Source organism: Dryobates pubescens, chromosome 3 (genome assembly GCF_014839835.1).
Source record: "Dryobates pubescens isolate bDryPub1 chromosome 3, bDryPub1.pri, whole genome shotgun sequence".
NCBI classification, from domain to species: domain Eukaryota; kingdom Metazoa; phylum Chordata; class Aves; order Piciformes; family Picidae; genus Dryobates; species Dryobates pubescens.
In genome coordinates, this window is record NC_071614.1 from 6,998,268 (window position 1) to 7,021,519 (window position 23,252).

The following is a 23,252-nucleotide window of genomic DNA, read 5'->3' on the forward strand; positions in this document are numbered from 1 at the left end:
AGGAAAGAGGGAAGGAAAGAGGGAAGGAAAGAGGGAAGGAAAGAGGGAAGGAAAGAGGGAAGGAAAGAGGGAAGGAAAGAGGGAAGGAAAGAGGGAAGGAAAGAGGGAAGGAAAGAGGGAAGGAAAGAGGGAAGGAAAGAGGGAAGGAAAGAGGGAAGGAAAGAGGGAAGGAAAGAGGGAAGGAAAGAGGGAAGGAAAGAGGGAAGGAAAGAGGGAAGGAAAGAGGGAAGGAAAGAGGGAAGGAAAGAGGGAAGGAAAGAGGGAAGGAAAGAGGGAAGGAAAGAGGGAAGGAAAGAGGGAAGGAAAGAGGGAAGGAAAGAGGGAAGGAAAATATCCCCACCCAATGCAGGACCAAGTCTGTTAGGCTTTCAACTGGTTAAAATTTTGTTATAGCCAGGAGGTAGCTCCCAACAAAACCCCTGGCAGCAGGGAAGTTCTCAGTTTCTCCCCTGGCAAGCTCACTTCAAAGCAAAGTTTGTAAACATCTCAGGGAGGGAGGCAGCAAATTGCAGTGGGCTTCAGAAATATTTACAAGTGTTTTGCAGAAATGAAACCAGTTAATGAGATCAGTTTGGCTCTCCGGGCAGAGGATGGTTCATCAGTACTCAAGGTCAGACAGAGAGAGGTCTTTAAGTGTTAGACTAAATGGCACATGGCCTTCTTCAGTGTTAAGGAGGAGGAAAGTGTGTAAGCAGCATCGTGACTGACTGACACACGTCCCTGCGATCAGAACGGAGCTGAGCTCTTACAAGTTGTGCAAAGGCAATGGCACGTAAAGCTACACAAAGCCCCCTTCTGCAGACTCTTACTTCACAGACCAGAAACTTTGACGCCAGAAAGAGTCTCACAGCTCTGTCACCCTGAAGAGACCAGTTCTACCTGGGCTTCTGCTGACAACATTGCCACCTTCTGCAGCCGGCAGGAAGGGCAGGAGGCACCTGCCACCGAGGGATCCAGCCAGCATCCCACTTACACCTTACTGGGAAGTCCTATGGAAATGCTCTGTAGAAAAGTGCTTTCCCACTACTGTCACATGAAAGAGATTCCTGCTGGCAGGGATTCCTTACAGGGGAATAAGTGTGTCCTCATCTGATGTTCACAGCACTACCTGAAATGCTCCCATCCTGCCAGTTTCAGTCTCAGCTGCATGCTGTGTTCAGTTGGGTCTCTGAAAGATCCACACTGTAAATAAACCACACTGCTCAGCAAGCCTAACTTAAAATATTGTATTTTTGAAGCAAATTATTTAACTGACTCAGTGCACAGCACAGGCCCCAAGAACAACTGGTCTGGTACAACTGAGGAACAAGTGCAGCTCACAGAAGGGTCAGTATTCTTCACCACATAGTATTGAGTGTGACTGCTTGGGTCACTGCTGAAACAGCTCAGGGAGCTGAGGAGAGCCCAAGAAGAAGGTGAGGGGCTGAGAGTGCTGCACTCTCAATGGCCAGATTTGAGGATGTCTCATTCCAGACTCCATCCCTCATGCGTTTGATTCTGATCATGCCCAGTTTCAGTCAAGAGCGATAACAAACCACATGTGTTACTCTGGCTTCTGCATTTTCATCATGTGGGATTTACACATCTCAATATCTGCATTTTATGTAAATGTGAACACCTGATGAGGTTACACAGTAAGGCTGGATTTTTGTCTTGCTAGCTTGCAGGAAGTATTTGCCTCCAAATTGTCCTTAATACCTTTACAGTTAATAAAGCAGAAGCCTTATAATAGCAGTTTAATAAACTACAACTAATAATAAAAGTAACATATTCAATATATTTAATTAACTAAAATACTAAGACATGAAAGTATGTTTAATATAGTGAAATATATCTAGCATTCTGGATGGAACATAGCTCTACCCAGGTGTGGTCAAAGAATATCAACACAGCTGAGAATCACAGAATCAGCAAGGTTGGAAGAGACCTCAAAGATCATCAAGTCCAACCTGTCACCACAGACCTCATGACTAAACCATGGCACCAAGTGTGGGGTAGAAAACTATTTTTCATGGAAAGCTCAAAAAAATCCAACTAAAAAAAAAAAATCAACACTGCAACCAAGTAATATCCATATTAACTTAAATAGTGGATGTTGAGAATTTACTCTAAATGGGCATGAAAGGACTTTAAATGTAAGATTACACATTTCCAAGCCTCAGACCTCTTCCATGAAGGCAACCTTCAACGTGCAGGGTTTACCTAAGACCAAGATTCATGATGGCAGGTAAGGATTCTGCTCAGTTAATCATTGGAAGACAAAGGAAGAGAATACTTCTGTATGTAGTCTAATCTAAAAAACAGATATAAAAATGCCTCCTTTTCCCCCCTTAAAAGGGTGTTGTTTGTTGGTGGAAATAATTTCCTCCCCTTGCATTCTCCTTCAAGCTGAGCTGGTGCTAAGGATAGCTTCAGAGTAACCAGTAAACCTTAGAGGATTCCATTCCTTCCTGACTGCTAGTCCTCAAATACCAGGAAATTACAGCCAGTGACCAACAACCAAAGGCAGTTCTCGAGGCTTAGGTGGACTACTCTAGAAGCTGATAATGTGGCATGTTTGTTTTTGAAATGGGTTTGGTTTTCAGTATAGCCTAGCAAATGTCTTTCTGCTATACAGCAAGATTGGAAAAATGAACTCCCAGGGTCAAATATCTCCCAGCAAAATCAAACAATCATCTCACGCACAACACCTCAAACTGCAAGCCACAAGTGTCAGCCAAAGGAGGCTGCAAAAACACAAAGAAAACACTGGGCAGCTTATTTTGTGTGAGAGATGGAAGGTACAAAATACTTGGGAAGGTAATAAAGAACTACCCTATTCCACATACAAAGCCTGCAATTAAATTGAAGAGGAGCTGTGACAAACGTGCAAGGCAACTCTGGGCTCCTTTAAGCCGACAAACCCTCTAAGTTCCAACAACAGCCCGTATCTGTGACATTGATCTCTTCCTCATTCTGTACAGGCACAATGCATAAAATAGTACCAGCCCTATTAAATTAATATTTATGACAAGGTCAGGGAAGCAGAAGACAAGCAGTGCTTGCTTCAGCACCGATGCAGAGCACAGGGCTCCCAGAGCTGCACTGCCCACGTTTCTCAAAAATGAATCTCAGCTGGGAGAAGTGATTTGTTTCCGGGAAACACAAAAGGCAGACATGCTGTGCCATGCTGGGAAGACAAATGAAAACACAAATACAACCAATGCAACTGAGGGTTTTATACCCAACCTCAAGTGGTCTCAAGCTCAGTGCTTTCTGTGTGCTCTAGCACGCAGCGTTCTAGCAGATAGGCTGCCAGGTTTCTTCGGAGTAATTAAGTTACGATCGACCATGTCTGTCCCAACAGCACTTCAGAGATGGCAAAATGGGGTATTTCTTCACAGCCTCAGCTCAGATTACAAGGTATTAGCTGAAGACGCTGACAGAGTTGGGTTTGTACTAACACATGTGCGGCAAACAGCAGCAGCGGCTTCAAGGTGGACACAGAATCCCCTGTTTTACGCCAGCTGAGGACCACAGAGACTATGGACAGTGATTCCCAGTAAGACTCTGCACAGCCCAGCATACAACAAACATTCATCACTTCAAGAAAATGAACAAAGTAAATAATAAAAAAAAAAGGGGGGGGGGGGGGGGGGAGATAAAGAACCATCAAACCCAGAAGCATTCACAGAAGTTCAGTAGGATTCTTAACCCTTATCAAGGAGGGAGACAAACAGATGCCACTTCAGGAGTCCAAAGAGATTAAAGAGAAGCGGGGGGGGGGGAAAACTAAACAATCCTATAAACCAAACAAAAAAAATCCACACACATGCACAAAAAACCCTTCCCACATACTGCCAAGAATGATTTTTTGGAGCCACATCAGTGATTTGGCTTTCAAAAGGCAGAGTGAATCCCTCAAAGGTAAAATAAATGGTCGCACACCGCTTCTAATGTCATGGATACTGCTCTGATACTTCTGCTGGGAGAAACTTGGTCTGCCAGAAGGCTGTCCTGGGACAGTAACAAGGAATATTTTTTCAGGACATCTCAGGAAGCTGTCAAGAGAGCCTAACATTGGAAGAAGTTATACATTGCAATCTGTGTGGTTAATGTTGACTCAGAAGATTGGTAGTAAGCGAAGCTTCAAACACACAAAAGGCTGCACTGAGCGTTTCTCAGCTGAACTGCTTTATATACTGAAGGATGTTCTTGCTGCCAAAAAAGCATAAAATCATGGGCACTTTTTCCATAAGCTTTTACTGAAAGGAAAGCAATCTGCCCAGAGGAAGCAACAGCAAAATTAGTGTTCCTCTTTCCTCCCTGTGCCCCTGCCCCCTAGGATAGCAGAGATGTTTTTAATACTGCATTTTGGGCAGCAACATTCCACATTTTTCAAGTCTGAAAGCAACATTTCCCTTTTGAAATACTTGAGGGTTTGATTAACATTTCTGCTAGGCATATAGGCATTAACTTCTGCTTACTTACACTTAAGTATCCATTCAGGAGGAGGAGTCTGAGGAAGCATCCCTTCACACTGAAGGGAGTCAGGAGGCATGACAGTTTCATAGACTCATAGAATTGTCAGGGTTGAAAGGGATACCTCAAGGATCAGCCAGTTCCACACCCACCCCCCGCCTCACACCAGATCAGGTTTGCTCAGAGCCCCATCCAGCCTGGCCTTAAAAACTTCCAGGGATGAGACTTCTACCACCTCCCTGCACAACCTGTGCCAGTGTCTCACCACCCTCATGGGGAAGAACTTCTTCCTAACATCCAATCTGAATCTACCCACTTCTAGCTTTGCTCCATTCCCCCCTAGTCCTATTATTACTCAACACCCTAAAAAGTCCCTCCCCAGCTTTCTTGTAGGCCCCCTTCAGATATTGGAAGGCCACAGTAAGGTCTCCTTGGAGCGTTCTCCTCTCCAAACTGAGTTTGGTAAACTCAGACTTCATCCATCTCCTTGCCCTCACAAATTACACATGGACATGAGCATGCTTAGCATAAAAAGCCATTGTGGTATGAAATACCCAACACAAAGTCTTCCTGTAACTACACACCTACCATTCCCACCTGCTAAAGAGAACGGCACTCGACCTGCAAATCGTTTCTCCCCAATGAGCCACGGAAACACAGTTCACAAAGTGGAAGTGCTGAGCAGCCATCCAACAAGAGGGGGGAAAAAAAGAAGACAACCCCACATCATTTTCCAAAATGTAAACTTCAAAAAAAACCAAACCCACCAATGAAAGATTAACTGATTACTGATAATCTTAAACATTTCTCCCTACCCATTCACACAGTTAAAGCTTGCTCTTTAGTGGTTAAACTACTGCAGGAATTTTGGCACGTGGTCTTTTACAAATTGAGTATTGTTTTACACGTCCCAAATGTGTTAGTCATAAACATTAGCAGAGCAATACAAATCACAACTTTTTTTAATAACCCTGCAGTAATTCTGAACTTGTTCATCTGAACTTATTTAGCTTGTTTTTTTTCCCCTTCATGACTGGATAAAGCAGACTGCAGGATTTCGCGCCGTGCCAGGGCTTGGCTCCATCAGTTGCTCATTAAACAAGATCTGGAATTCAGCATTGGATTGAAGGCACATGGGAACTCATGAGGAGCTGCTCATATATCATTGATAGCTCTGTTGCTAACACAGAGTTTATCCAAGACCATACATTTTTCCTTGGCTTTAGCAAAGCTGTTCACCATCCTCTGTTTCTGACGTCAGTGGCCAACTACCCACTAACACTATCTGTCACTGCAAAATGCTTGGAATTTCCTCACTTATAAAAGCTGGAAAGTTTCAAGTACAGACCTTTCTATTAAAAAAGAAAAGAAAAGAAAAGAAAAAAGTACACATGATTAGATTTTCAAGATATTTTGTGATTAATACGATAGGACATTCTCATTCTCTCGGAATGTTTTTTCTATTAAGAAACCAAATGGAACCAACATCACTGTTAGAAATGGATGTTTAACACTTATAATATTTATCCTCTGTTCCTTAACACCATGGACTCCAAGGTATGATGATCCTTCAAAAGGTAGGCACCACAGGGAGTGACAAAGATTTTCCCCCTTAACAGGGCACTACAATCCTTCCAGTAGGATCAGTGTTGGACTGTATCTGGTATTTAACAGCAATGTAGAAACACACACACAGCCCCCCTCCCCAGCTTAAACCAGGCTATTTGCATTCACTGCCTCCTTTCTAAACTTCCTGTATTCTTACAAGTGAAGCAGCCTGTACTGAAGGAAGTCATCCTGGTGGAAGCTTCCTCTGGAGCACAGAATTACCTCCCAGGAATAATACTCAATGCTCCTTGCAGGTGAGCTCTGTGCAGGTTGCCCAGGTAGCCCTTGCTGCTTCCCTGTGCCAGGACTATGATGCCCAGCTGCATGTGCCCAGTTCAGATGTCCATCTGGACAGAGGGTCAGATTCTACCCCTGCTGGCGGATTTGTGCTGGCAATGCATTTCAATCTTGATCTAAATCCCAAGCTGCTGCTTAGCAAACTCACCACTCACTTCTAAGCCCCCTGATTTGGCTGAAAGCAAACAAACACAACAACAAAAGCCAACCACAGTATCACAGTATAACTAAGGTTGGAAGAGACCCCAAGGATCATCAACTCCAACCTGTTCCAACAGACCTCACAACTAGACCATGGCACCAAGTGCCACGTCCAATCTCCCCTTGAACACCTCCAGGGACAGTGACTCCACCACCTCCCTGGGCAGCCCATTCCAATGACGAATGACTCACTCAGTGAAGAACTTTTTCCTCACTTTGAGTCTAAACCTCCCCTGGCACAGCTTGAGACTGTGTCCCCTTGTTCTGGTGCTGGTTGCCTGGGAGAAGAGACCAACCCCTTCCTGTCTACAACCACCTTTCAGGTAGTTGTAGAGGGCAATGAGGTCACCCCTGATCCTTCTCTTCTCCAGGCTAAACAATCCCAGCTACCTCAGCCTCTCCTCATAGGGCTTGTGCTCAAGGCCTCGTACCATTGGTACGATGCAGTGGAAAGTCCCTTGTTGCAGTGTGTCCAGATACCATCAGCTATTCACCCAGAGACAGACATCCATGTTTTAAAATCCACTTTTAATCTTCCACAGAACTCTGGATCTACTATCTTAAGGCTCCTATCTTCCACACATGCTTTTCAGTTCTTTTCTCCATTGAAGACCTCATTTAAAGAGAGGAACTCAGTGTGCTACGATTTTATGTATGACACCCATGCAATGCATCTGTCTATGCCATAGGTACAGAAATTAACAAATTATCTCACTGTAGAAGTGTGATAAAGTTACTGTCTTCACTAGATACAGTCCACATCTGAAATACCAGGTGTCAGTTGCTTCAGGTGCTTGTGGCAGATGACAGAAATGGCATAAACTACTTGTTCTCCTCTTGGAATCAAAGCTGTGTAGTTCTGTATCTTTCCAATTATGTCATCCACCTATGAAGGAACATCCTTGTGTATTGATTGGATTGCTAGGAAATGCTTTTATTTGTATTTCCTACATACAATGCAAAGCAACAAGACTGATGGCTACACTTCTGCTGGAAGTGTGGCTCAGTTGGTAGCACATAAGACCCTTAATGGGAAGCTTGTGAGTTCAAGCCTGCAGTGGGCACTATTGTCCTCCCTACTCTAGTCATGGGGTCTGTGGTGACAGGTTGGACTCGATGATCTTTGAGGTCTCTTCCAACCTTGGTGATACTGAATACTGAATACTAATGGCTACATCTTTTTACTTCCAGAGACATAAAACCAGCTATATCTGAGCATCTCTAGAGATACAACCTCCTCCCTTTACATGAGGGGAAGGACAAAACCTTTTTTTTTTAATGGTAGAAAAATGATCAAAATCCTAAGTCCTCTGTCAAAATGGATAAAGTCACAGAAGCTTGTTAGAATTCACAACAAGTCTGTGTATTCCTGTTCTCAAAAGACAACTCATCTCCTATGAAGTGACTCCACTAGGAAAGGCAAATACTAGCAAAAATATAAACCACTTGCAGAAAACCTGCAGCTGCTTCAGCTTCTTCTGAAAGGAGCTTCCATTTTCACAACTGCATGATCTCTGAGAAGCAATCCAAGCAGATGATACAATCTGATCTTCAGCTCTTAGGCCATTCTTGTATGTACTTTAGAAACAGTGCCCACACTGGCTTTACAGCTCTGGAAGTTTGTAGGATTTTATCTTCCGAGTGCGCCTTGTCCCCCTTATCAGGGTTGTCCAACTCTGCTATTGTAAGATCTTCAAAGAAAGAATGTAAAGGCAAAGCTAACATCTTTCCAATGGGAGGGTTCTGACTGGTGATCTTTTACCCTCCTCTTTTCCATCCATTTAATTATTTATGTGTGTGTGTGTGTGTATATATATATGTATACACACACCTAGATTTCATCAAAGGAAGATGGTGAACATAGATCAGTTTTGTCCGACTGATCAATCACAAGGATTTAAAGAAGCTGCCTCTGGGAGTTAAGCAGAGAAACTGAATTGATGCAGAAGTTGTTCCATACATGTTTTCAATTTGTGTTTGTATTTTACCTTTGTGGAATGAGAAATTTTTAAAGGACATAGATGCTTTCTTTCTTAAGAGATCATCAGGAGGTCACTTCTGCATTTCATTAAAACATGAAGTCAAAGATCCTCTGCTAAGAGGATAGGCTGAGGGAGCTGGGGTTGTTCAGCTTAGAAAAGACAAGACACTGGGGGAACCTTAGAGCTGCCTTCCAATACCTGAAAGGATCCTACAGGAAGGCTGCAGAGGGACTTTTCATAAGGGTGTCTAGCAATAGGACAAGGGGGAATGGTTTTAAGCTAAGGGAGAGTTAGGTTTAGACTGGATCATAGGCAGAAGTTCTCCAGTACGAGGGTGGTGAGACTACAATAGGCTGCCCAGGGAAGATGTGGATGCCTTCTCCCTGGGGGTATTCAAGGCCAGGCTGGATGAGGCCTTGAGCAGCTGAGTCTAGTTGAGAGATGTCCCTGCCCATGGTGGGGAGGCTGGAGTAGATAATCTCTGAGGTCCCTTCCAAGTTAAGCCATTCTACAATTCTACAGTCCTGCTTTCACAGGATCTTTCTTGTGACAGGGAGGTGCTCTGTAACAATGCTCTCTTAAATGCTTCCCTTGCCCCATGAGAGCAACAGTGATAAATAATGTCTATCTTCATTAAATGGAAGGCAAACCACCAGTCACACTAATTCAGCACACCCATCTCATGTCTTAGCCCTCTTATTGCTCACCAAGGTTATGTAAGACCCTGCAATGTATTAAGATAATACAAAAATCATAGTAACATCTCCATTTATCTAAGTCCTGTTGTTGAGCCAACAAAACAGCCTAAGGCATAGCCACTGTAATTCTAAAGTAGAATACAGAAGTCCACAGACCTGAATTGCTTCCTGTACACAAACTTGTTCAGAGTTTGCTTGCATGTTTCTACAGCAGCTTTCATTATTGGCCCACCTTAAAGGACTTGAGATACAAGGTTTCATCACTGTACATCAGCTTATCTGCAGCAATGTCTTGTATGAGCTCTTCCTGGCAATAAATAATTCAATCCTTCCAAACCTCCTTCACTGAGGAGAGGCTGAATCTAGTGCAATGCAAGGAGAAATGAGAAGTCCACATTAAAAACACTTTCACCAGGCCCTGGAACGCTTTCAAAGCTGAGTAATTATGACTCCCCGTGGCTTCAGAGTTTAAGAGAAACTAAAGAAAACTTTGAAGTTGCTTGTTGATGTCATAGAGTTAAGTGTTTTATACACTTACCATATTGAGTTCCTAAAATAAACTCCCTCTTTTTTTTTGTTTTTAAGCACTGAGAAGTTGCACAGGGAACAGCAGCTATCCAGCCAAGGATCCTTCTTCACAGTACAGAACAGACAGCGTTTACAGGCAGCGGAAGAACAGAACACAGAGTGGTTCTGCCCCCTTCACACTGCCCCAGTTACCAGCATGTGAACCTCCTCAACTAGAGGGTTCACACTAGACCATCATATTCAAGAAGTATGGATCAATCTCCAAGCCTGTCCAAATCAAATGTGGTCTGTGGTTTCTATTGCTGTTGCCAACAACTGTGCTAATATCAACATACTTTTACTAGCTCAACTTCAGAAACACATGAAAAACACTTCAAAGTTGTTAAATTTAATGGCAGGGAAAGGAATTCTAATCTGCACCATTTTCTTCAGGTTAATTTATCTTGAACATTCAGCAACAGGCATATCTATGAGCAGGAGGAGGGAGGATCTGCAGGAAACCACCTATCCTCAAAGCCCTGCTGTCAGCAGAAAAATGAATCTCAGTCTCTAAAAATACCAAGTCTTATCTCTTTCTGTTAGGCATGGCAAGTTACTTCTATCATTTTTACAACTAAACAAACAAAACCCCAGGTAAGCTGAAGCCATAAAAATCACCACCAGTGGAAATGGGAAGCCTGTGTTCCTTCTCCTATCTTAGCAGTATCAAGCAGTCTTCACTTCTTGCTGGATGTGTATTTCTGCAAAGTGAATTAAAACCCTAGTAATCGATTTAATTACAGTCAGTAATAAGCTTATCCTTCTCCAGCTGTTAAAACACTTCATGATTCAGATTAAGTTTGTACAAATTACGAGGTGCTCATTTGAAACCTTAAGCCAAGCAATTGCTTGGGTACAGCACAGCCAACCAAAGGCAAGCCTGCACAGGTAGGGGCAGGCAGGGCTGAGTTCTGCCTGCTATGTTCCTAGCTGGCCAGACATAAGCCAGCTCCAGCCCCGAACATGCAGTGGTTTTCATCTGATGCATTCAAGTCAGTAGGCTTCATTTAGATACAACCCTGCAATAATGCTTCTATGGAGCCTTAAGATCAGAGCAGGCTCCCCATAAGACAGCTCAGAGGCCAGGGAGCTGAGCGCCTTCCTCCACCAGACACACTGGTTAGAAAAATCCCAGCAGCCTAGCAGGATTGCTTTCCCTATAGCAAGTGAAGGTTGGAGTAGATGATCTTGAAGGTCTTTTCCAACAAAAGACATTCTGTGAAGTGACAACCCTCATGTGAAAACCCTCTCTTTCAAGGCTGCATATATGTATCATAAGACACTAGACCCAAATAAATCCACATCCAGTCATAAAGAAACCAAGGCTCAGTCCTGCAGATTCTTACTCTGACACAAAGCTCCTCTGAAAGCTGCTGGGATCACTCTCATGAGCAAGGTCCAGGTCAGTAAGGTTCCTGTAACTGGCCTCTTGTCAGTATTTTATTTTTTAGATTGCTTGTATTCTAGTGCTGCAGTCTCCTGGGATTCTGTACACAAATACCAACAAACATATCAACAAATCTCTAAACACTGCTTCCCAAAGCATTTATGTAAGCCTATTGCCAGAGACATTTCACATACCAAGCTCTACACCGAGTTCACAGCACATACAAATACAGTTACAGAAGCAAAGGCTAATTTTACAAAGGCTTCAAAATGAGGCATTCAGGTTTTGCTCACACAGAAGCTAGCAGCTTCTCTGTCTGCATCTTTCTTACTCACCCAGCTGCCTGCTTAGAAAGCAAAAAGCAAAGTCAGAACCTAGTTCTGGGGTGTTATTTTAAAGATCCCAGGCAATTCTACTCTCAGGACATTAATTTAGAGCAGCAGCAGGAGTCCCCTTATGAATCACCATATTTCATCCTATTGTGCCCTACCATACAAGTATCTCAAAACACAGGGCAACGATGCACAGTGGGCTGTGTCCCAAGTACATGCAGGTCATTCAAGGATTGTCTCCCCTTCTGCTTCTGTTTTTGTTCCCTCTTCTGACTGGTGGCATCAGGAAGATACATAAATATTCTTATTTCACCACATCAAGGTTAGATTCAGTTAAGTTGTTTTCACACTAGTCAAACATTTGAATTGACAGGAAAGCATTTTAACACAAACAGTATTTGTTTGCAACAACAGAAGTACAAATTCAATGCAGAGTAACAGAAACTACATTTCAGCATTCAGAGCCCTCAAGTGAGAGTTTAAGAGAATAGAAGCTTGGAAATGTGACAAGAGGAAACTTCCATTAAGCTTACAAGTCCAGCTTGTACTTAATGTAAACTAAAAGTGCCAAATAACCTAAAACAAAACCATTCCTCATCCTCCCCTCTCCCCGCCTCCAGTTAGTTTAGTTTAACAGTATCCAGCCCAACTTCTTTTGGCTTCTGGTTGAGCAAACAGATGACTGCCATTAAGTTAATTCCAAAATGACAGCAAATGGGACTAGATAATGCAGTTTTGGCATTACTGACTAATGTCTTCATAAAGTGCCTTGAGAGCCACATAGGTAAAGGGAGAAACTCTGATGGCACAGAGTTACGATGTTGTTATAGTTATGCCCAAAGGTTCTGGTTTGATGAAATAACCTTTTGCTAGCATGAAAAGTGTATCCTACTAAAATAAAACCTCAAAGCAAATAAAAAGTGATATTTCAGGGGAGACAGCTAAGAAGCCCCCTCAAGAAATCTCAGTTTATACAGGAACAAGCTTTATGTCCAGAATACTTTAGCATTTAAACAAAGGAGAGCACCACACTAGGGCAGTTACAGATGCTTGTAGTCTGGAGAGGATTGTATGAATATAGAGCAGATATGGAACAAACTGGAGCAGATTGGATTTAATACATGCTAAACATACTGACAGTAACAGTTGAGGAGAAGCAAAAAGAAGAAGGGGGAAAAACCAAACTGCATCGTACCCGAACTAAAAGAGTTTTGCTGTACAATAATCTTTGTGTAAGTTAAGGTCTCTTCAGAAAGATGCAGCAGCATAAATGCAAAGCCTTGTGGTTTCAAAACAACAAAGAAAACCTGAGGAGAAAAGTGGAGCTAGGATAGAGGTCTCTATGAGAGAGAAACAAGAAGAAAACAGGGGGAAACAAAACCAGATGTAAATCATGGGATGAAACTCGTTGAAGGAAAAGATAAACAAGAGCAAACTTTAGTACTTTAGGGGTGGGAGAAAGGAAAAAAAGCAAAAAAGCAGTGAATTGTTTCATATAAGACTAGGACTCAGTTAACATTCAACTGTATTTCCCTGAGCCACTGATCTACTTACATCTAAACTACCAATAGTTGTATCTGTAGCCATAATAAACCAGAGATGAAGTATCTTCCCTTAATTCTTGTATCTCCTCCACCAATACAATTAAACAACATTTTAGAAGCAAAAGATTACAAACTAGAGAATCCCCAAAATATTTGCAGCTACCAATGAAGACAAAAAACCAGTTCTGGACCTTTGCAAAACGGGAAGAAGTGTCCAGCAAAAGCACATGGTCAGACACTTAGAGGCAGCTAGAGGCAAAAGCTCAGTTAATGAATGCTGAAATACATAAGAAAAACATTTGCTTTCACAATTTGAGTAGAGAAGAGTAGAAAAGAGGACTAATAACCCCACTTCAAAGATATCCTGAGCTTTTTATGAAGAGCAGATCTTCCACTGCCACCAGAAAATCTCATGACTTTATGCTACTCCTCCAAATCAGGAAAGTAATCGAATCATGAAAATAAATAAATAAATACATCCCAAATGTAGGCCAAACAGTTTGCAGAATGCCAGGAAGGGCTATGCCGAAGAGGGATTTGGACAGTGACAGCAACAGCAGTGTGGAACTACCAAAAAGATGTCTCTTGATTCCTTAAGAACAGCCTGAATCTCTCATGTCTTGGGATTCTTTCCCCCCTGAGTTTCGATCTGGATGCTGTTTTTTGTTGAACATTTCACAGCTAATACAGACTTTTCCACTGAAACACTGTACCCAGAGTCACAGCAACAGATGAGCATTCCTGAAGTACTTTGCTCCCAGAAAGTATGCACTTTATTGGCCTCACCATTGATAAGACATTGCTCAGGCCTTTCTATCGCTCTAAACAAGAAAATATGAAGTGAAAACAAAACTGAAGCCCTGAGCAACTCTAGAGGCATTATGATACACATTTAGTTGTTATCTGAGCTACCTTGAAGGTATCTGTCAAGGTCTGTCCAGCTGCCAGAGACAGATGACCACAAGACAGCCCTGCTCCCCCCACGGTCTTTCCCACAGCAACACAGGCAGCATTCTACCAACCCCTTTTGTTCTGCAGTGCTACAAGCAAGCATGGCCAGTGCACCCTACTCACCATGGAGGGTAGATGTGGATGACATCCTGAGGCCTGCTCTTCAGGTGAGCTGCTGTCTCTCTCGCAAAGAGGACTTTGAGTAGTGGCTCTCTTGCACTGACACCAGCATGCTCGGATGAAAGCGTAGCAGGGGACTCTTCCAGCTGCTGGCAGATGGCTACTTGTATGGTACATTCTTCAAATATTTCTAAGATCCTCACAATTAAGACACCAGATTCATCTGGAAAGGAAATAGAAAAATGCTAAGTCTGGATGAGGAGAAAGAAATCTTGTCACTCTGAAGATGTGCATCCCCTCTGCTCTCTGCAGATCTGACCGTGAAAAATCCACGAGTAGAATATGCTGCCCCACCAAAAGATTTGTTAAGGTGTTCTGGTAACTTTTCCTTTCTTTATAGATACTATTAAGTGTGGAAACAAAGGCCTATCTGCACATCTTTCAAATGCCGAGGAAATCAAACTCCTTACAGAAAGCACTCTCCCACCACATTTGAACTTTCTCATCATGCAACTCGTTCACTGAGCTCAGTCTTTCTTATTATATGCTGCACAAAAGAAGCCTATTTAAAAGCAGAAAAATCACAGTGGGTTAGAAGGGAAGCTGTGTTTGCCCTACTTAACCTTTCTCAAAGCAAGAGCTGATCATGTTAGAAGAGTATGTGCCAGGTACAAAGCTGATGATTCACATTGAGAGAGAAACATGAAGAAAAAGGGAGTAGGGCACTGCCTAAAAACAATTATTGCAAAACTGCCCATTCATTTTATCAGGAAACTACCAGGATGCAGCAATATGAACAGACACCAGCATCCCCCACAGCACTTCTGTCTACATTGAACAAGAAACAACTCTGCACTGAAAGGAAATTACTCCTAGCTCCCTTTGCAGCCTGCACAGGGCAATAGCTGCTCAAACCTGGGTCTGTACCCGAAGATTATGCAAATTTCTTCTCTTTCTCACTCAGCTTTACACAGATTCACGCTCTGGTCACCGAGAGGAGAACTGTTGTTATCTACCTGCAGAATGCTGTGAGCAGTTAGTGGGGGAAAAGCAGAGTGCCAATGGATTAGGGGCAGCCCAGCCCCAGTTCTACCCATTGTGTTTTACAAGTTGCATTGGGAAAAACACAGCATCCAAAGAAAAACAGCTGATACAAATTATTGTCTTCCCACAGCAAAGAAGAAACAGGGGAGGAACTGTGAATGTGATACTGGAACTTAATGGCAAAGCTGCACTAGTCATTTGTTTCTTTCAAGGCCCATTTCACAATTTTGAATGCCTTTCCTCTGGAAAATAAATCAAAATATTTTAGTTTCAGTTTATGAGAAACTTTAAAACAAAAGTTAACCCAGCCCTCAAAAAAAAACAACCCAACCAAAGTCATTGGGCCCCAAAATCTTTCAGATTTATTAAATAAAGTTAAGTTCTACCAAAAAGGGAGAAAAAAAAGGGGGGAAATATTCTGTCCCTGTTTCGTATTCCCCAGTCTTTATTACATTTTATACTGAAACTGAAATAAAGTCATTTTGAAATATAAACCCAAAGTGTTCTCAAAACCACTTTTATGTGAACCAAATTTTCATCACATGCAACGTGCTTCTGCAAAGCATTCTGTTTCCCATGAACCAGTATTTTCCAGTAGGATCAAGGGTTGCACCAGAAAGTCTCCCCATGTGATGTACATCAGTCATTCCTGCCCAAGCCATTACAGCTCCACCTCCTTTTCCAGATCTGAGAAGCAGGAGTAGGAGAACTGATCCTTTCTGTCAATGCCTTTGAGAGTGACTGACAAGGAGAGTTGGTTGCCACTACTCCTCAGGACTGTCACCTTCCCAGGGGAAGCTGTAACATTGCAGTGCCACTCCAGGCACTGCACTGTGTTTATGTGCAGACTCCGGCGAAGTGTGACTGGGGACCAGTTTTCTCTGCCTAAAGGCAAGTACTCAGAATATTCACACTTGAATTCTCTTTTTGCCTGACTAGCTGCAGTTGTGGTCCTCTGTCAACTCCAACTCATCTGGCACACAAACAAGTTCTCCCGACCACAAAAATTCTAAGTAACTGAGCAGTTACCTCTCCCCTCTTGATGGACTGCACAATTTGCTTTTTCATCCACTTTAAAGACCAAGTCACCAGAAAAAGCAACTGCAGTTTTGAAGCACACCAACAATTTATTTGAAAGTACTGAGCCAGCTGGTGAGAATCACTGTTCATCACTCCCAAGCCATGCATTTGTGTGTGCAGAAGTTCATGACAATTCTTACTTGGACAGCAGCAAATATGTTGCTGAGCTGATAAAGCAGGTTGAAGACAGTGATTGACAATGTAGGGACAGTTTTCTTGTAAACACCTCTGGCTATAAACCAGATAAAAACACTATGGAAATCAAGAACTATATCTCTATGAAAGGTTATAAAAGACACTGGAGGAAAATCCCTCCAGAGCCTCTTGCAAACCAGTCTTAGAGCTGGTGCAAACAGTGGGAGCCGATCCTAAATCAAGCTGAACGTTCCTACATTAAAAGCAGCACAATCTCAACAACCAGCCAAGTCTCACACTTGGCACACACACACACACATTCTACAGAACCACAATTTATTTGTTTATTTAGATGCACAGAGATAGTTTAATTTAATTGCTCAGAAATGATTACTGCTGCTGATGATAGAATGCCCTCCTGAACGGCGCGGTGAAGCACTCAGGATTTCTGGCACAGGATGAAACGCCAAAGTTCAGAACGTAGCTTCATTTTTAATTCATTTGGCTCTGGCATTGTTATGCCAATCAAAAATAAATCAAACATATGTGGCTGCACATGGCAGGGGAAATTTGTGGGTGAGGACATGGGCTGGATCACTGCAATTTCTACAGTTTCCAGAGACATTTACTTGTTTGTTCATCTGTGTGAAAAGCTGAGTTTTAAGATGTTCTCTTTTCACCCTTGGGTCACTCACAGTCGTTTGTTGCTTGCTTGCTGAAGTCTCCATTCACTTCATGTCACTTGCAAAGCAGAATTACAGCCCAAGAAATTTCAATGTGGAGGTTTTATGACAATACTTAGCAATCTTAAACAAGGAAGAATAGGTTACAAAAATCTGTATTTAATAAGGTGAGAGCAACAACTGTGCTGAAATCCTGCCCATTCTTACTCTGGATATTCCTTCACTGCCCCATCTGCTGTCTAGAGCACTCGTGAACCTCTTTGTCCAGGACTACTTCAATGAACTAATCCAGCAAAGCCACCAAAGCACGTGAGCAGATACTAAGGAAAGGAAGGAACAACTGATGGAAAGGGAGAGACTGTGGGAGGACATTTCTTGCCCGTGACAGCTCCACCAGGCTGGATTAGGCCAGTTTCAAACACTATCCTGTTACTATGTTGCCCAGGCTGGACTGTTCCTGAGAAGCTCCTTCAGAACACAGAGGAGACAGACAAAATGAAGTAGATGAAGTCACTGAAGAGAGGTAAACAGCCTTTCAAGGTGTGTTGTCCACAGGCACATTCGACACCATAAGCACAGGTACGTTCTGCAACTCAAGTCATATACTGTGTCATACAACGTGACACCAAAACATATTTTGACACAGTACTTCTCAGATGATCTGCACTACTCTGAACTCCAGAAGTGCTAAAGAGAAGTAAAAAACATAAATTACAAAATTAAAGAAAAAAAAAGGAAAAACAGAAAAGATAAGTTCCCCATTCTTGTGGAGATCACAGAAGCTGAGATCTTGATCAAAACTTCAGCATGACTCTACAGTCTGTGGCAGAGCAGAGGCCCATATTAACCTTCAGACACAATGAAGTGGCTCCTGAGTAGACTGTGGCTTCACAGAAGCTACATCAACATCAAATGTACACAGTTATAGATGATGCCCTCACCGTGTCAAGGATAGCCTAAGAAAGAGGTTGAGAAAAAAAGCCAGCCTGCTTTGACTCTTGAAACCCAAAAAGTAGCTTGGAGAGAAGGAAAAACATCGAGGAGCACAATTAATAAGTAAATATTCAGACATTCTGGCTTCAGTGCCTGAAATACAACTCTCAAGTTTGTTTTAATAACTCTCTAACTACCAAAAAGGAAGACAAATGAGGAAAAAATTAGAGTCTCCTGGGGACTGCATGTTTTAAGTGCCTCTCACTACACAGCAACAGGAAGCTGAACACTGCATCCACAGGCTTGGATGTATGAAAATGCATGATTAAGACTACAAACAGTTTCACCTCACTCCAGTCAATTGTGCTAAAATGTTCCTTTTCCAAAAGAGCACCTGAAGCCTTGAACAGAAAGCTCTCAAAGGTAACAAACTCTCGTGAGTCAGCTGATAGGACTCCAGTAGCAGCGCAGTCCCTATGAGACCCAGAGAGTGAGAACTGCTGCATTCAACAACTCCCAGGTCCTGAAAAGCAAGCTGGGGCAGAGGAGATTTTACCCCCTAGTGCATCATTTGAATGTGCTAGGTGGGATCCACTGAGAAGTAGCAACAGTAACCATTACATCTGCAAAAGCAAACCCAAGGCAGGCTGTGACAGTGGCTACCCCTGAATTAGTCAATTTTCCATTCTTCAATAGCAGTTTCAGAATTTTGCAGTGTTGATGGAATGCATGTCACCCACAGGGCTGAAGGAAGCCATCCAAATGTAACAATCAAGGTAGAAATAAATCTTCCTAAAGGAAGAAAGCAGTGAACTACAGGCACGCAGCTCTTATGAACACAAAAGAAAACTGGAGTCCAGTGAAATACTAGGGAGGGTACAGAGCTCAGCTCCACTGAGCATTCCAAGGGAAAAACTAGAATACTTGTATGCAAGCATCAAGAACAGAGTGGAAATTATTCTTGTGATAGTAAAAAAAAAATCTCTAGTAATAAAGTAAATACACACATAGATTGTCATGCAAGGCAAGAAGGACAAAACAACAGAGAAACCCTTTCCACTAACTTACCCCTTGGGGCATACGGATGATAGAAACCAAGCAAGCAGGGCAAGAGGCAAAAGGAAGAGTACTTCAACACACTCCTTTTAAGTCAATTAAAAAAAAATGCTGCTCATGGAAGTAGAGCTTTCTGAAAAAGCAAGACAAACTCCTAAGAAAACTCAAGGGACTAGGAGGAAAAGGAGATTAATGTCATCTGGGAAAACTGCTAATCAATATTTGCGTTGTGAAAAGGCAGTCAGGGCAACCTGGGTTTCCTCCTAGTAGTCACAATGCACAATTCCTGATCTTCATGATACCTCATATAGAAGGACAGATGCTCTTAAAGAAATTACTCTTGCTTTTGCTCCAAGACCTATCAAATCACAGCTGTGAACTGCAGTTTGGAAGTGACTGTGGACTGTACCTGACCTAGTTGACATTTCTGAAGAATGTGGCTGAAAGCTAAATTATACCGGTACTTAACTGGCATTGTTGTTGTTGTTGTTAGAAATATGAACTACAGGAAATAGAGGAGCTACACTCAAGGCAGATTTCTAGCAATCCTAGCTAAAAGCTTTTATAAAATACTATCTCCAACTGAAAGCACAAAGAGTCTTGGGCAGTTGATGCTGGGAATAGTACTGACTGTGCTAAGAATGGAAGCAAACTTCTCCATTTGGTTCTGATGGATGCATCAGATACACATTCTGGAAGTATGAAGCAAAGACAGAAAACCACACTTTATGACTTGTTTAATAAACAAGACTTCCAAATTTGTCTCCCTCGGTTATTTTTTTCATTATTTCATCTCAACATCATCTAATTGTCCAATGTGGGTTCCAAAACTGCAGTTGTTAGACACCCCCCTGGGACGCCACTCACTTCACTTTCATTCAGGAGGAGCAGGGGAGTCATTCTGCCCCTGTACTCAGCACTGCTTAGGCCACATCTTGAGTCCCGTGTCCAGTTCTGGGCTCCTCAATTTAAGATGGACATTGAGACACTTGAAGGTGTCCAGAGAAGGGCAACAAAGCTGGTGAGGGGTTTGGAGCACAGCCCTGTGAGAAGAGGCTGATGGAGCTGGAGTTGCTTAGCCTGGAGAAGAGGAGGCTCAGGGGAGACCTTATTGCTCTCTACAACTACGTGAAGGGAGGTTGTAGCCAGGTGGAGGCTGGTCTCTTCTCCCAGGCAACCAGCACCAGAACAAGAGGACACAGTCTCAAACTGTGCCAGGGGAAGTTTAGGCTTGAGGTGAGGAGAAAGTTATTCACAGAGAGAATTGTTAGCCATTGGAATGTGTTACCCAGGGAGGTGGTGGAGTCAGCGTCCCTAGAGGTGTTCAAGAGGGGACTGGACATGGCACTTGGTGCCATGGTTTAGTAGTCAGGAGGTGTTGGGTGACAGGTTGGACTTGATGATCTTTGAGGTCTTTTCCAGCCTTAATGATTCTATGATTCTCAAATGTAAAAGGTTTTAAAAAGTCCATTACAGGCATATATCAAGATAAAAACCTTCTTTGCTTGGCATCCCATTACTGTTCTTCCTCCTTCCTCAAAGAAAAGGCTGAAGGTGGAAGCATAACAAGCAGGTAGATACCAAGCCAACACTTGCAATCTAGTGTTGAAAACCATGTGGACATTCCAAACCTTTCACAGCCTGTACAAAAAAAAAACCCCTGGTTGCTGTTCTGATCCATACATGTTATTCCTCTTGGGCTGGTGACTTCTGAAGCCATTCAAAAAGATTACTCTCACAAACATGCCAGGTGTCGTAGGCATGAATGCCTTTTGCCATATCTATCTTCACTGCAAAAAGGCTGCTGAGTTTGGCTGTGCTTTAAACCTCAGACAGTCTTTACAAGAACATATGCAAGCTACTTAAAGTGACTGTGCATGCCATCATTGTTTCTCAGCAGAAAACAAAAACAATACAAAGAATTCTTGTTTCAAAAAAAAAACAACACAAGAGACAAGTTTACATTTGATTTTTCCCTCCCCAATCCCGTAACAAGTTCAGGCAGTCAGCAGCAAAAAAAAAAAAAAGAGAACGAAATCTGGCCACTTGCCACAGCTCTAATTTAGATTATTAACTCTTAAGCAATAAAACAAACTATCAAGAACTAAGAAAATAAGCAACCACTGGCAAAGTGCAGGCTTTGGTGTTTTTATAACAATTCTGCATGGTAAAAGGAAACCCTGTTGGAAGAGCTACCCTTGTTTTCTTCATCCACTGAGATACATTTTTGTACATGGCATTCAAGCTGCTAAAATCCTTTCTTCCCAGCATTTTAACTGGAGGTGGGGAGTGTCTGTTTAGATCCTCTTCTGTAAACCCTTCAAGCCTTCCTGAAAATGTGTTCTGTGAAACCCTGTCTTCTACTCTAGGGCTTCAGCCTCCTCCCCTCATATGCATGTTCCACAGCAAAGTGAAGAATCATTGCTCCTTGCAGGTCACTTCCCCCTGAGAGGAAGGAGCAGTCTGGAAGAAAACATCAATGGTTTGGGGGTTTTATCAGTTTATGAATCTAATTCAATTGTAATCCAATCCCAAATCCTAATCTCAGGCCAACAAACACCAAATATCTTGCATCAGATTCCAAATGCAGATGCATATTATTCTCCAGCATTTGAGGTCAAAACCTACTTTGATAATAACTGAAAAAGTGAAAAAAGAATACACAATAAAATGTTTAGGAAGAAAAACTTCAGAAGTTGCTGAAGGAATCTAAATGAGTTTGCTTCAAATACTGTTAGTGTCCCCCTACAAAGTTGCCTGAACATAACTCTGAAAGGCACTGCATTTTTTTTCTGCAGCCTGCAATCCCTGCAGGTATTGATGGGCAAAAGGTTTGGGGGTTTTTTCATGTTTGTCTTGCTGCTGCTGCTGTTTATTTTATGTTTGTTTTTGTTTACTAGTTGGAGGGGCGGTTGTTGTTTGGGTTTTTTGTTGGTTGGTTGGTTGGTTTGTTTTTGTTTAATAGTTTGGAGGTTTGTTGCTGTTTGGATTGTGCTCATTTTGTTTTGGTTTTTCAATTGCTTGGGGTTTTTTCTCCCCCTCCCCCTTTTTTTCTTTTCAACTCCTGTCCAGACCTCTTCTTTGCCCAAACAAAAAAATTCACAAGCAAGTTGCAGCATTGCATATGGGGGGGAGGGGGAAAGGCAGCTTGCACAGTCTCAACCTCCCTTGCACATCATACTCTCAAACCATCAGCCTGACTGATTGGAGACTTGCTGTCATGGGGACTGCACAGCTCTCATCCCCTCTTTCACATCTTGTGAAGAAAAAGAAACACTTCTGAATTTGTGGCCAAGAGCCTGACAGCCATCTCCATTACAACTAAACCACAGCATGCCCACACCATGTAGCATGGGCAAGCTTTGGCCGTCTCTCAGGCCTCTGTCTGACATGATTATCTTGATGGCAGAAGTGGAATTACCTATCACCTCAGCAGAACACACATCCTTAGTGAGTGCCTAACCCAATCCAGGGACAGGCCATGCAACCCAGTTTTGACCTGAAATTGTCAAAATGAAGAAAGCACAAAGATTTCTTCTACCCTGCAGAATGAGTCAGCCAAAAGTGAGACCCCCATGTGCTATACAATACCCAGAAATGAGGTGCTCTTTTCTGGGGTTGTGATTCATCCCAGTGACCAAAAGGCAGCCAAACCACAATGGATACTTACAGAAAAGGGTCAGGGGAGCAAACAAAGGAATTTCTGAAAAACAAAGCCAAAATGAGGGGGATTTGGAGAACATGGGTGTTGATACCATATGAAAGTAAACAACAGCTAAACAAAGGCATAAAATTCTGTAACACAAAATGCCTAATGGGAGGAACACCCACACTTCTGGAACTGTTTTTCCTTAAATCTCAAATGGAAGGAGGATTTCAAACTGATCTCTCTTGAAATTGCTCCCTTTGGCCTTAGCAATGAAATTCTGGTCTGTACATCTATGGGATATCCAAAATGCCATGACAGCTCCCCCAGCAACTAAGTTACTTTAATCTTCGACATCAATCTTCAGGTTCCTTTGATACCTCAAATGAGTTGGTCAAGTTCTCCCCTCTCCTTCTGTTGACAATGTCAGAATCAGTTCTGGAAACAATGTGGTTTAGAAATATTACTGGGTAAAACAGAGAGGAAATGAAATCCAAGGAGAATCTCAGGTTAGTGAGACACCCTTA

General features: G+C 42.5%; 1 protein-coding gene across 1 annotated transcript in view; it reads right to left on the minus strand.

The window, feature by feature from the left end:
• The window catches only part of SPIDR (scaffold protein involved in DNA repair), a 193,757-nt gene that overhangs the window by 113,724 nt on the left and 56,781 nt on the right, over positions 1-23,252 (minus strand). The window contains 1 exon segment of the mRNA XM_054180137.1: positions 14,152-14,371. Coding sequence (XP_054036112.1) covers positions 14,152-14,371 — 220 coding nt within the window.